The 13,147-nt window shown below is 45.8% G+C and overlaps 1 protein-coding gene across 1 annotated transcript in view; it reads right to left on the bottom strand.

The window, feature by feature from the left end:
• Positions 1-1,351: 1,351 nt before the first annotated feature.
• Positions 1,352-13,147, bottom strand: part of LOC126175629 (regucalcin-like) — a 103,912-nt gene continuing 92,116 nt past the window's right edge. Inside the window, exon 6 of the mRNA XM_049922930.1 lies at positions 1,352-1,576. Within this exon, the coding sequence (XP_049778887.1) occupies positions 1,352-1,576 (225 nt within the window). The remainder of the gene's footprint in view (positions 1,577-13,147) is intronic.

Genomic DNA, 13,147 nt, shown 5'->3' on the forward strand with positions numbered 1-13,147 from the left:
GCACGATAAAGGCTCCCCAGTTGCTATTGGCTAGTTAGGCCACTGATAAATCCCATACTTGGCTACGAAAAAGCACGTACAACAGCAGTCCGCTGCTGAGTAGGCTGCTCATGTGTGAAGTGCACCTGCATGCACATGCGAGAAAGGAAGGGACCGCAGAGAATCTAGACATGCTCCCTAGAGTCGCAGTGAGCTTGAACAATGTCGCGGAGAAGAGGGAACCTGTCCACTGTGAAGAGATGTTTTATGTGAGTGTAGCGGTTCTACGGATCGTACTCCTGTGTAACTGTGGGGTCAGAGCGGCTGGATGCTAACCGAGTGGGCCCGGGTTTGATTCCCAAGCCGGTCGGAGATTTTCTCTGCTCGGGAAATTAGTGTCGTGTTGTCTTTACGTTCGTAAGGTCATGTTGTTTGTTGTTGTGGTCTTCAGTCCTGAGACTGGTTTGATGCAGCTCTCCATGCTACTCTATCCTGTGCAAGCTTCTTCATCTCCCAGTACCTACTGCAACCTACATCTTTCTGAATCTGCTTAGTGTATTCATCTCTTGGTCTCCCCCTACGATTTTTACCCTCCACGCTGCCCTCCAATACTAAATTGGTGATCCCTTGATGCCTCAGAACATGTCCTACCAACCGATCCCTTCTTCTGGTCAAGTTGTGCCACAAACTTCTCTTCTCCCCAATCCTATTCAATACTTCCTCATTAGTTATGTGATCTACCCATCTAATCTTCAGCATTCTTCTGTAGCACCACATTTCGAAAGCTTCTATTCTCTTCTTGTCCAAACTATTCACCGTCCATGTTTCGCTTCCATACATGGCTACACTCCATACAAATACTTTCAGAAATGACTTCCTGACACTTAAATCTATACTCGATGTTAACAAATTTCTCTTCTTCAGAAACACTTTCCTTGCCATTGCCAGTCTACATTTTATATCCTCTCTACTTCGACCATCATCAGTTATTTTGCTCCCCAAATAGCAAAACTCCTTTACTACTAAGGTCATAACAGACACGAAAGTCGCTTGAACCACAGTGTCGCATCGTTTTTCCACTAGTGAGATGTCTGTGTGTCCTCGAACCGAAAACCAAGAAACTGAAATTTTAAAAAAGATTTCCAAATCTGGGAAACGTGCTGCATTGCCACCTGCTGGATGAATCTTGTCCGCTAGAAGACTTTTTGAGGTTAATAAGTCCATTCCGACAAAATTTTTTAAAAAGAATTTGTTTAATTAGACACAGGTAACAATAGAATAAAAATAGTTTGATCTTATAGCGTATCATCAGGCCTGCACCGAGGTTTTTATTTATCGCCGCCAATCCCTGTAACACTGAGTGAAGACGCGCTCAGAGGACGACGGACTGCGCGGGGAGTCCCCGGGCGCCGAGCCCGGTTACGCGGAAGGTGCAGCCTGCCATGGGGTGCTCTTCGGGGCGGCCCAGGCCGAAGGACGCAGTCGTGACGAACAGCTCGTCGAGGCCGGCGCCGCCCCACACCACTGACGTCACGTTGAGCGCCGGGATCTCCACCCGCCGCAGCAGCCTGCCCGTGCGTGGGTCCACCTGGATCACCTGCAACACCGGCTATCATTGTTCTCCTGTCCAGCAAGTACTTGCCCCGCTTAAAAATAAAAAAGACAGCAATAAATGAAGCTACAACAGGGATATGTTGGTATATTAAGCAGCTGAAGTTACATCAGCATCTTTATTCCGCGAGCCAGGTAATTTTTTACTGCCGTAAAACAGGTATACTTTACAGATAATTTTAAAACTAGTGCAGTCACAGCTGAGGTAGTTACACATAACATCATCATCATCATCATCATCATCATCATTTAAGACTGATTATGCCTTTCAGCGTTCAGTCTGGAGCATAGCCCCCCTTATACAGTTCCTCCATGATCCCCTATTCAGTGCTAACATTGGTGCCTCTTCTGATGTTAAACCTATTACTTCAAAATCATTCTTAACCGAATCCAGGTACCTTCTCCTCGGTCTGCCCCGACTCCTCCTACCCTCTACTGCTGAATCCATGAGTCTCTTGGGTAACCTTGCTTCTCCCATGCGTGTAACATGACCCCACCATCTAAGCCTGTTCGCCCTGACTGCTACATCTATAGAGTTCATTCCCAGTTTTTCTTTGATTTCCTCATTGTGGACACCCTCCTGCCATTGTTCCCATCTACTAGTACCTGCAATCATCCTAGCTACTTTCATATCCGTAACCTCAACCTTGTTGATAAGGTAACCTGAATCCACCCAGCTTTCGCTCCCATACAACAAAGTTGGTCGAAAGATTGAACAGTGCACAGATAACTTAGTCTTGGTACTGACTTCCTTCTTGCAGAAGAGAGTAGATCGTAGCTGAGCGCTCACTGCATTAGCTTTGCTACACCTCGCTTCCAGTTCTTTCACTATGTTGCCATCCTGTGAGAATATACATCCTAAGTACTTGAACCGTCCACCTGTTCTAACTTTGTTCCTCCTATTTGGCACTCAATCCGTTTATATTTCTTTCCCACTGACATTACTTTCGTTTTGGAGATGCTGATCTTCATACCATAGTCCTTACATTTCTGATCTAGCTCTGAAATATTACTTTGTAAACTTTCAATCGAATCTGCCATCACAACTAAGTCATCCGCATATGCAAGACTGCTTATTTTGTGTTCACATATCTTAATCTCACCCAGCCAGTCTATTGTTTTCAACATATGATCCATAAATAATATGAAAAACAGTGGAGACAGGTTGCAGCCTTGTCTTACCCCTGAAACTACTCTGAACCATGAACTCAATTTACCGTCAACTCTAACTGCGGCCTGAGTATCCATGTAAAGACCTTTAATTGCTTGCAAAAGTTTGCCTCCTATTCCATAATCTTGTAGAACAGACAATAACTTCCTCCTAGGAACCCGGTCATATGCCTTTTCTAGATCTATAAAGCATAGATACAATTCCTTGTTCCACTCATAACACTTCTCCATTATTTGCCGCAAGCTAAATATCTGGTCCTGACAACCTCTAACGTTTGTCCAGTCTGATGGAACCTGTCCCGACTCCCAGGCCATTTCAATTATCCTATGTAGCCATTTAAGACCTGACATTCCACTGTATTTGATGAGTTCCGACTTAATTTCATCCACCCCAGCCGCTTTATTGCACTGCAATCTATTGACCATTTTCTCCACTTCCTCAAATGTGATCCTATTTCCATCATCATTCCTATCCCATTCTACCTCGAAATCTGAAACATTACTGATCGCATTTTCACCTACATTGAGCAACTCTTCAAAATATTCCCTCCATCTGCCCAAGGCATCCACAGGGTTCACCAGCAGTTTTCCTGACCTGTCCAAAATACTTGTCATTTCATAACTTATTGACCAATTCATACACTATATCGGGTGTATACAGGGTGGTCCATTGATAGTGACCGGCCAAATATCTCACGAAATAAGCATCAAACGAAAAAACTACAAAGAACGAAACTCGTCTAGCTTGAAGGGGGAAAACGGCGCTATGGTTGGCCCGCTATATGGCCCTGCCATAGCTCAAACGGATATCAACTGCCTTTTTTAAAAAGGAACCCCATTTTTATTACATATTCGTGTAGTACGTAAAGAAATATGAATGTTTTAGTTGGACCACTTTTTTCGCTTTGTGATAGATGGCGCTGTAATAGTCACAAACGTATAAGTACGTGGTATGACGTAACATTACGCCAGTGCGGACGGTATTTACTTCGTGATACATTAAAAATGGACCGTTTACCAATTGTGGAAAAGGTCGATATCGTGTTGATGTACGGGTATTGTGATCAAAATGCCCAACGGGCGTGTGCTATGTATGCTGCTCGGAACCTCGACGACATCATCCAAGTGTCCGGACCGTTCGCCGGATAGTTACGGTACTTAAGGAAACAGGAAGTCTTCAGCCACATGTGAAACGCCAACCACAACCTGCAACAAATAATGATGCCCAAGTAGGTGTTTTAGCTGCTGTCGCTGCTAATCCGCACATCAGTAGCAGACAAATTGCGCGAGAATCGGGAATCTCAAAAACGTCGTTGTTGACAATGCTACATCGACATCGATTGCATCCGTAGCATATTTCTATGCACCAGGAATTGCATGGCGATGACTTTGAACGTCGTGTACAGTTCTGCCACTGGGCACAAGAGAAACTACGGGACGATGACAGATTTTTTGCACGGGTTCTATTTAGCGACGAAGCGTCATTCACCAACAGCGGTAACGTAAACCGGCGTAATATGCACTACTAGGCAACGAAAAATCCACGATGGCTGCGACAAGTGGAACATCAGCGACCTTGGCGGGTTAATGTATGGTGCGGCATTATGGGAGGGTCGTCGAAGAACCATACCATGGCCCGCACGTTCACCGGATCTGACGTCCCCGGATTTCTTGTGGGGAAAATTGAAGGATCCACCGACAACGCCTGACAACACGCTTCAGCGCATTGTCAATGCATGTGCGAACATTACGGAAGGCAAAGTACTCGCTGTTGAGAGGAATGTCGTTACACGTATTGCCAAATGCATTGAGGTTGGCGGACATCATTTTGAGCATTTATTGCATTAATGCGGTATTTACAGGTAATCACTCTGTAACAGCGTGCGTTCTCAGTTCACAAAGGTACATGAATCACATTGGAACAGTCGAAATAAAATGTTCAAACGTACCTACGTTCTGTATTCTAATTTAAAAAACCTACCTGTTACCAACTGTTCGTCTGAAATTGTGAGCCATATGTTTGTGACTATTATAGCGCCATCCATCACAAAGTGAAAAAAGTGGTCCAACTAAAACATTCATATTTCTTTACGTACTACGCGAATATATAATAAAAATTGGGGATCCTATTTTTAAAAAAAACAGTTGATATCCGTTTGACCTGTGGCAGCGCCATCTAGCGGGCCAACCATAGCGCAATCTGGTTTCCCCCTTCAAGCTAGATAAGTTTCGTTTTTTGTAGTTTTTTCGTTTGACGCTTATTTCGTGAGATATTTGGCCCGGTCACGATTAATGGACCACCCTGTATATACTGGCGCTACAACTATTATAATATAAAACTGAATCAAAAGTCTAATAGTTTGCAGTAGCTGTTTTTATTGAAGTTGATTATAAGAGTTCAATAAAAACGGCTACTATGGACTGCTTGACATTTCATTCAGTTTTACACTGAAGCGCCAAAGAAACTGGTATAGCCATTCGTATTCAAATACAGAGATATATAAACCAGCAGAATACAGCGCTGCAGTCGGCAACGCCTATATAAGACAAATGTCGGGTGCAGTAGTTGGATCGGTTACTGCTGCTACAACGGCAGGTTATCAAGACTTAAGTGAGTTTGAACGCGGTGTTACAGTCGGCGCGCGAGCGATGGTACACAGCATCTCCGAAGCAGTGATGAAGTGGGGATTTTCCCGTACGATCATTTCACGAGTGTACAGACTGCCCCCGGTAGGTGAGTGGTCAGCGCGACAGAATGTCAATCCTAAGCCCCCCGGTTCGATTCCCTCCTGGATCGGAGATTTTTCTCCGCTCAGGGACTGGGTGTTGTGTTGTCCTAAGCATCATCATTTCATCCCCATCGACGCGCAAGTCGCCGAAGTGGCGTCAAATCGAAAGACTTGCACCCGGCGAAAGGTCTACCCGACGGGAGGCCATAGTCAGACGACATTTATTTTTACGAGTGTACCGTGAATATCAGGAATCTGGTAAAACATAAAATCTACGACATCCTGCAAGAACGGGACCAGCGACGCCTAAAAGATTCGTTCAGTGTGACAGAAGTGCAATCGTTCCGCAGATTGCTGCAGATTTCAATGCTGGGCCATCAACAAGTGTCGGTGTGCGAACGTCATCGATATGGGCTTTTGGAGCCGGGGTCCCACTCGTGTACCCGTGATGACTGCACGACACAGAGCTTTACGCCTCGCCGGGGCCCGTCAACACGACATTGGACTGTTGATGACTGGAAACACGTTGCCCGATCGGACGAGTCTCATTTCAAATTGTGTAGAGTGGATGGACGTGTGCGGGTGTGGAGACAACCTCATGAATCCGCGGACCCTGCATGTCAGCAGGGGACTGTTCAAGCTGGCAGAGGTTCTGTAATGGTGCGCGGCGTGTGCAATTGGAGTGATATGGGACTCCTGATACGTCTAGATACGACTCTGACAGGTGACACGTTCGTAAGCATCCTGCCTGATCACCTGCATCCATTCTTGTCCGTTGTGCATCCGACGGACTTCGGCAGTTCCAGCAGAACAATGAGACACCTCAAACGTCAATAATTGCTACAGAGTGGCTCCAGGAACACTCTTGTGAGTTAAACACTTCCGCTGGCCAGCAAATTCCCCAGATATTAAAATTATTGAGCAATTCTGGGATGCCTTCCAACGCGCTGTTCCGAAGAGATTTCCACCCCCTCGGATTTATGGACAGCCCTGAAAGATTCACGGCGTCAGTTCGCTGCAGCACTACTTCAGTCATTAGTCAATTCATGCCACGTCGTGTTGTGGCACTTCTGCATACTCACGAGGGCCCTACACGATATTGGGCAGATATTCCAATTTCTTTGGCTCTTCAGTGCATATTATGACAGTTTTAACAGCTGTATTTAAACACGTGATATAATGCGTGAATCGATCAATCAGTTATGTGTAATGGGTACGCTTTACCGATTTTCAGTTTCAAAAGTTTTTTACATCTGTGGTATTTATATTAGTGAACATAGAGGCTTGTATGAAGGTATTACATACTAATTAGTACAATAAAATTCGTAAAATGCGGAGGAAGTGATGGGAAAAAAATGTATGTATTCAAAGTTAGCATGGATACGAGGTGTATAATGACCGGCCTAAAAATCCACCAAAACTGTCAGCTACCATTCCATTTGTAGTCAATATTTGTAAAACTGAATAAAACCTTGACCACACAGAAATTTTCTTAAGTGCTTTATCAAGTTTCATGAAAGGTGCTAAGATGGAGTACCGCAAACATAGATCCAAATTTAGCTGAGCAAAATACTTTCAATTTCATCCATCTTAACCTAAATCCCCGTTTCAAAACATCCAATGCAGTTAGAATTAAAGCTTCTGTTCTTCATTTATCTGGCACTTGTGGCCAAATAAACTTCATTCCTTGTTTCTGGAGACAACTGACGTTATATTTTGTAGCTGAATTACTGCCTGAACGACAACAGCTTGCAATTTGAGCAATATATGACTGACCTTTGTCTTTCTTAGTTGTAGAGACATTAACAATTACAAATGAGCCTTCGTCTATATACCAATGTATGTGTTCCTATGTTCCACACTGTCATTGGCATAAATACTGATACTGTTTAATAAATTGTGTATCTGTAATCCTGGGTTAACAATAACCAATGGTCAAAGTATCTCCAAAAAGATAAATCATGTACATCACGTCTAAAACAGCAATATAGTAGAATATATATACATGTGATGAAAAAACTATCTGTTCAGAGAATTAATCGAGTAACATACACAAATTAGTTGAAAACATTGATCTCCTTGCCGTTAAATGACACAGGTGGATTTTGTGCAACCTGATTATAACTAAAAAAAAAAAAAAAAGGTTCAAATGGTTCTGAGCACTATGGGACTTAACTTGTAAGGTCATCAGTCCCCTAGAACTTAGAACTACTTAAACCTAACCTAAGGACATCACGCACATCCATGCCCGAGGCAGGATTCGAACCTGCGACCGTGTGGTTCGAGACTGTAGCGCCTTTAACCGCTTGGCCACCGCGGCCGGCGAGTATAACTCACTTGTTCGTATACAGCTATAAGTCAAAACAGGTTTTCCAACTGTTGCGACAGAAAATCGGTACTACATGGCACCATTTAACATGTATGGATGAAGTTTTACCACTGAAAACTGTGTTCTAAATTCCAGAGATCCAGCAGAGAGCTATAAAACTTCTGGTATATGATCGCTAAAGATAACCACGGCAGTCAAGGTATACCCGGTTTGTGGTTCTCTCAAGTCACCCTCTTCGTGTTCCAGTAATGAATGGTCTGCGGAAAGAAAGATTGTTGATAAGCTTCTGTCTGAACCTCTCTGATTTTACCTTCGTCTTTCTGCGAGATATATGTAGTGCGAAGCAATGCAGGATGTCACATTTATCCTGACCACTCTAAATCATTATATCCAGAAGCGAAATAAAAAAATAAAGAATCTTATTGAGCTACCTTGGGGTCACCAACCAGCATGAAGTCCCCCAGGGACTCATCATTCTTTGGCGACTTCATGCTTCGCTACCAAGGGGCCCCAGCCTTTGCAGCGTCTTTTCCCTTCCGTGCTGCTCGTCTATCCTCTAGCTATTCCTTTCCCCTCCCTTGGGGAACATGTCTGGGATGTTTTGGGAAATGTCTTCTGCATTTTCAGTAGGCTGACATCAGGCAGCCTCTCCATTGTTTTTTCGCTCTTTTTTCTTTCTGCGTTCCCCTTCTCCTATTTTTCCTCTGCTTCGGCGTTTGAAGTTCCTCTTTTTCTTCTTCCTCGCTGTGCACTCCTGAAGGCTGGCCATGTGCCTGATGCGTAACAGGTGACTGGGTAACGCGTAATTCCTATCCTCGAGTCGACAGATAGGGTTCGCATGTACGCCTGGTACAGGTCAGGCCCAGGGAAGGGTGACTGCCTGAGCTGTTACCTTCACAAATTGCCAATTGGTCCCTGTGTCAGGTGTACAGGTGGTGCGACCTGAGGTGTGAACAATCCTCTAAGGCGGGTGCACCTTCCCTCTCAGGGGAGCCCCCAGTTGGAAGGAGTGCACAATCGGAAATGCTGGATATCATGAGGATTTTCTCGCAATGAGCGTATCGTCATCTTCATAGTCTGTCTGCTAAACGTAAACGGAATGAGGTTAAAGATTCAAAGACGCTCCCAGCTGCACCACGCTTCCTCGTGGTTTCACATACTGAAAGTCTGTCCTTTGCTATGGTAAATCCGCTTATTATCAGAAAGGTGTTGATACAACTGCTGGCCCTGCGAAATCCTGCTCCTGTCTATGCAATAGAGCAATGCTTTTGGGGACTACTTCTGATTCTTAGACACAACCACTGCTTGCAGTTTCGCTCCTCCATGGCTATCCTGTTCGTGTCGAGGCCCATCGAAAGCTGAATTCTTCACATGGTGTTGTTTACACTAGGCTGCTCAGTGGTCTGACCGAGGCAGAGATCCAAACATTCCTCTCTGATTAATGTGTCATTGAAATCCATCACGTGATAAAAACGGCAGATGCCTCCTTAGTGCCCACACACACTCTTTTTCTCACTTTTGATAGAATCGTTCTTCCATTAAAGATCAAAGCAGGTTATCAAGTTATCAAAGTCTGACCATACATTCCGAACCCGATGCCTTGCTAGCAGTGCAATCGTTACAAACAACTTGAATGTCAACACCCAGCCAAATGTGTAACCTGTGTTAGGGATGCTCATGAGGGCAGTTGTCTGCGTCCTTCTCCCCACTGAATCAACTGCAATAGCGACCATGCAACCCCCTCCCGAGATTGTCTCGTGTACCTCGATGAACGGGCCGTCCAGGAGACCTGGGTGAAGGAAAAAATGCCCTACTCGGTCGCTCGTAAGTTGTTAGCCAGTCGGAAACCCTGCGTTCTACCATGTGGCACTTACAGTACTGTTCTTGCAGTTTCTCGGTCCACGAAGGACATAGCCATGCAGGCATGCAACATCAAATTCATCACCACGGTTGTAAAATCGCCCAGTGTCGTGGTAGCATCCCTGTCTCCTCCACCAGCTGTACAACAAGCTACTGAACTTTCGCCTCACGGGGCGAAGTCACCTCCTACACGACCAACTGGCTGGAAAGGACAGAAGGAATGCTGGCACGAAGGCTTCCTATGCCCTTCCTGCCAACAAACATCTGAGTCTTCCTGTCAAAACTGGAAAGGCTCCAAGAAATCGAGCAAAGGCACATGGTCTTCCCCTTCACCGACTTGGAGATCCTCTCCGACGGTATCGCCACGTGGCGACCTGCCTCGCCGACCTCCATGTCGTCAGTGTTTTCCTGCATTGGACGCTGCAGATCGATAGAAGGAGAGTGTCGATGTCTTTGTAGATTCCACGGAGCAGGATCCTCCAGCCTCTGTGCCCTGTAGCAGTGAGTCTTTCAAGGCTGGCACTCGGCAGATGCAGAGGTAACAGCACTTCATGTTTTCCCTCCTGCCCTTTTTTTCATCACGACTCTCTTCCAATGGGATGTTCACGCCCTTCAGTCCAACAAAGTTGACTTACAGCTGCTTTTAGAATTGCAGCGCCCGCTTGTTCTCTGCCTCCAGGAAACAAAATTGCGTTCTCAGATCCGCTTTGAGCTCCCCTCCCACACTTCTTCCCAGTCTGCTTTGACCTTCCCCCTGAGGTCGACATTCCATCTCATGAGCGAGTCATGCTGGTCATCCAGGATGGCGTTCATAGTAAATCCATCTCCATGACTGCCTGCTTCAAGCTGTTGCAGGTTCCATTTTCTCCCCTCACTTGACCTTTTCTCTTTGTATCGTTTACATCCCTCTATCAAGGGATGTCACCAGGGCAGACTTCCTCCAGCTTATTGGGCAACTACCTCAACCCGTTTCTGCTGGTCAGTGACTTCAATGCACACCTTCCCTTTCGGGATTCTCCCAGAACCTGTCAGAGAGGTGCCCTCTTGGCTGCCCTTCTCAATAAGTTCAACCTCATGTGCCCTAACACGGGAGCACCCACGTTCTTTTCAGACTCCACGCACAGGTACTCCCATTTGGACCTACCCTTCTGCACTACCTACCGTCTCGAGTGTCACGTTCACGAGCGACCATTTCCTGTGTGCTCTCCTTTTGCTGACTCCTACCCCACCCACATGCACACCCAAATGGCAGGTTTCTAAGGCTGACTAGGGGCTTTACTCCTCCCTGGCGGCCTTCGACGTAGCACATTTCCCCAGTTGTGACGACCAAGTAGAATATCTTACATACGTTATCTTTACCACCGCAGAACGTTCCACCCCTCGCACTTCCTCTTTACAGCGCTGTGTCTCGGTCTTTTGGTGGGCTGACCAGTGCCGCGACGCTATTCTTTCGTGGAGACGTGCTCTAAGCGTTTTTAACCGTCATCCTACGATGGAAAACTGCATTCGCTATAAACATTTGTGTTCTTCAGGATAGCAGAAAAGCTAGCTGGATTTCATTCACTAGTTCTTGTAATAGTTTCACTCCATCTTCCATCGTGTGGGCCAACAGCCGATGGCACTCAGGGACCAAAGCCCATTCCCCAGTTTCCGGCCTGACAGTAGCAGACGATGTCATCGTGGAGCCGATTGGTATCTCGAACACCTGCGCTGATTTCGAGCTCCCACTGTCACCCTTCCTTCCTCCATCGGAAACGAGTGGACGAGGCTTGGGCGATACGCTTCTCTTCTTAGAATCCTGAGTTATACAATGCCGCCTTTACTAAGAGGGAGCTGGATCATGCTCTCACTTCATCCCAGTCCTCCGCCCCAAGGTTGGACGATCTTCACATTCAGCGTTTGCAGAACCTTTCTCTTGCGAGCAAGCACTTTCTCCTTGATACATACAGTCGCAGTTGGGTGGAGGGCACGTTTGCCAGTCGCTGGCGTGAAGCCACTGTCATACCCATACCTAAGCCTAGGAAGGACAAACACCTTCTTTCTAGTTATCGCCCCAGTTCTCTCACCAGCTGTGTTTGCAAGGTGATGGAATGTATGATTCATGCTTGGCTAGTATGGTGGCTCGATTCTCGCAATTTACTAACCACTGCACAGTGTGGATTTCGAGCGCGCCCTTCTGCAGTTGACCATCTCGTCACTTTGTCAACCCATGTCATAAATGTTTTTCTGCGGAAATCCCAGATTGTCGCCGTGTTTTTCGATTTGGAGGCAGCCTACCACACATGCTGGAAGACAGGTATCCTTCGCACTCTCTACACGTGGGGATTCTGTGGCCACATGCTCCATTTTCTTCAGGAATTTTTAAATACCAATGTTTTCAAGGTGCATGTGGATTCTGCCTTGTCAGAGACTTTTATACACGAGAACGGTCAGCTTCAGGGTTCTGTCCTGAGCGTCGTCCTCTTTGCTGTCGCCATTAACCCTATTATGGCCTTCAAGTTTTTGTATGTCTATCTTTTTGACTGCAGATGATGCAGTTGATGCTGAAGGTGTCTACACGATCCATATATACAGCACATCAGTGGCCAACATAACCGGTTCACGCAGACTATCTGTAAACTTTTGTGTCAACAGTCCAACCATCAACTGTCAGCTGAGTGGAGAAACGTTGGTATTTTGAGTGTTTCTCTCATTCTGATTTATATCCTTGTATTTTCTTTTTTTAATACTGGGCAGGCAGGCGGACGGGGAGGATCGTGTTCTGTACTGTTCACACACAAAGGTAGTTGTTTGCAAGGGCGACCTTCGTGAGGCGATCTTCCACAGTTTCCATATTTTCGTTCCGCTACCCAGAACGATGACATATGCCCAAAGCAGAATAAGCATCAGATATATCTCATGGGCAGTGGGACGTAAGGTTTCACGTCACGCCTGCACACTACAACTTCAGCATTTTCTGGGAGGTCTTTCCTGAAAATGCAATATGGAAGTTTCTGCATCATCTTTTGGACCCCTCTGTAGACGCTGAACAAAATGTACGCCTTGCCTTTCTATATTAGCTCGTAACTCGTCTGTCTCTAGTGTAAGGTCTCTGTGGAAGATGACGTGTGAAACCCAGCTCGCGCTATTCGTCCACGAGACTCAGTGGGCCATAGACACGGGTTCACAGGTAGATGCCGTGTTTCTTGACTTCCGCAAGGCGTTCCATACAGTTCCCCACAGTCGTTTAATGAACAAAGTAAAAGCATATGGACTATCAGAACAGTTGTGTGATTGGATTTAAGAGTTCCTAGATAACAGAACGCAGCAAGTCATTATCAATGGAGAGAAATCCTCCAAAGTAAGAGTGATTTCAGGTGCGCCGCAGGGGAGTGTCGTAGGACCGTTGCTATTCACGATATACATAAATGACCTTGTGGATAACATCGGAAGTTCACTGAGGCTTTTTGCGGATGATGCTGTAGTATAT

The sequence above is a fragment of the Schistocerca cancellata genome, chromosome 1 (genome assembly GCF_023864275.1).
Source record: "Schistocerca cancellata isolate TAMUIC-IGC-003103 chromosome 1, iqSchCanc2.1, whole genome shotgun sequence".
Taxonomy (NCBI): domain Eukaryota; kingdom Metazoa; phylum Arthropoda; class Insecta; order Orthoptera; family Acrididae; genus Schistocerca; species Schistocerca cancellata.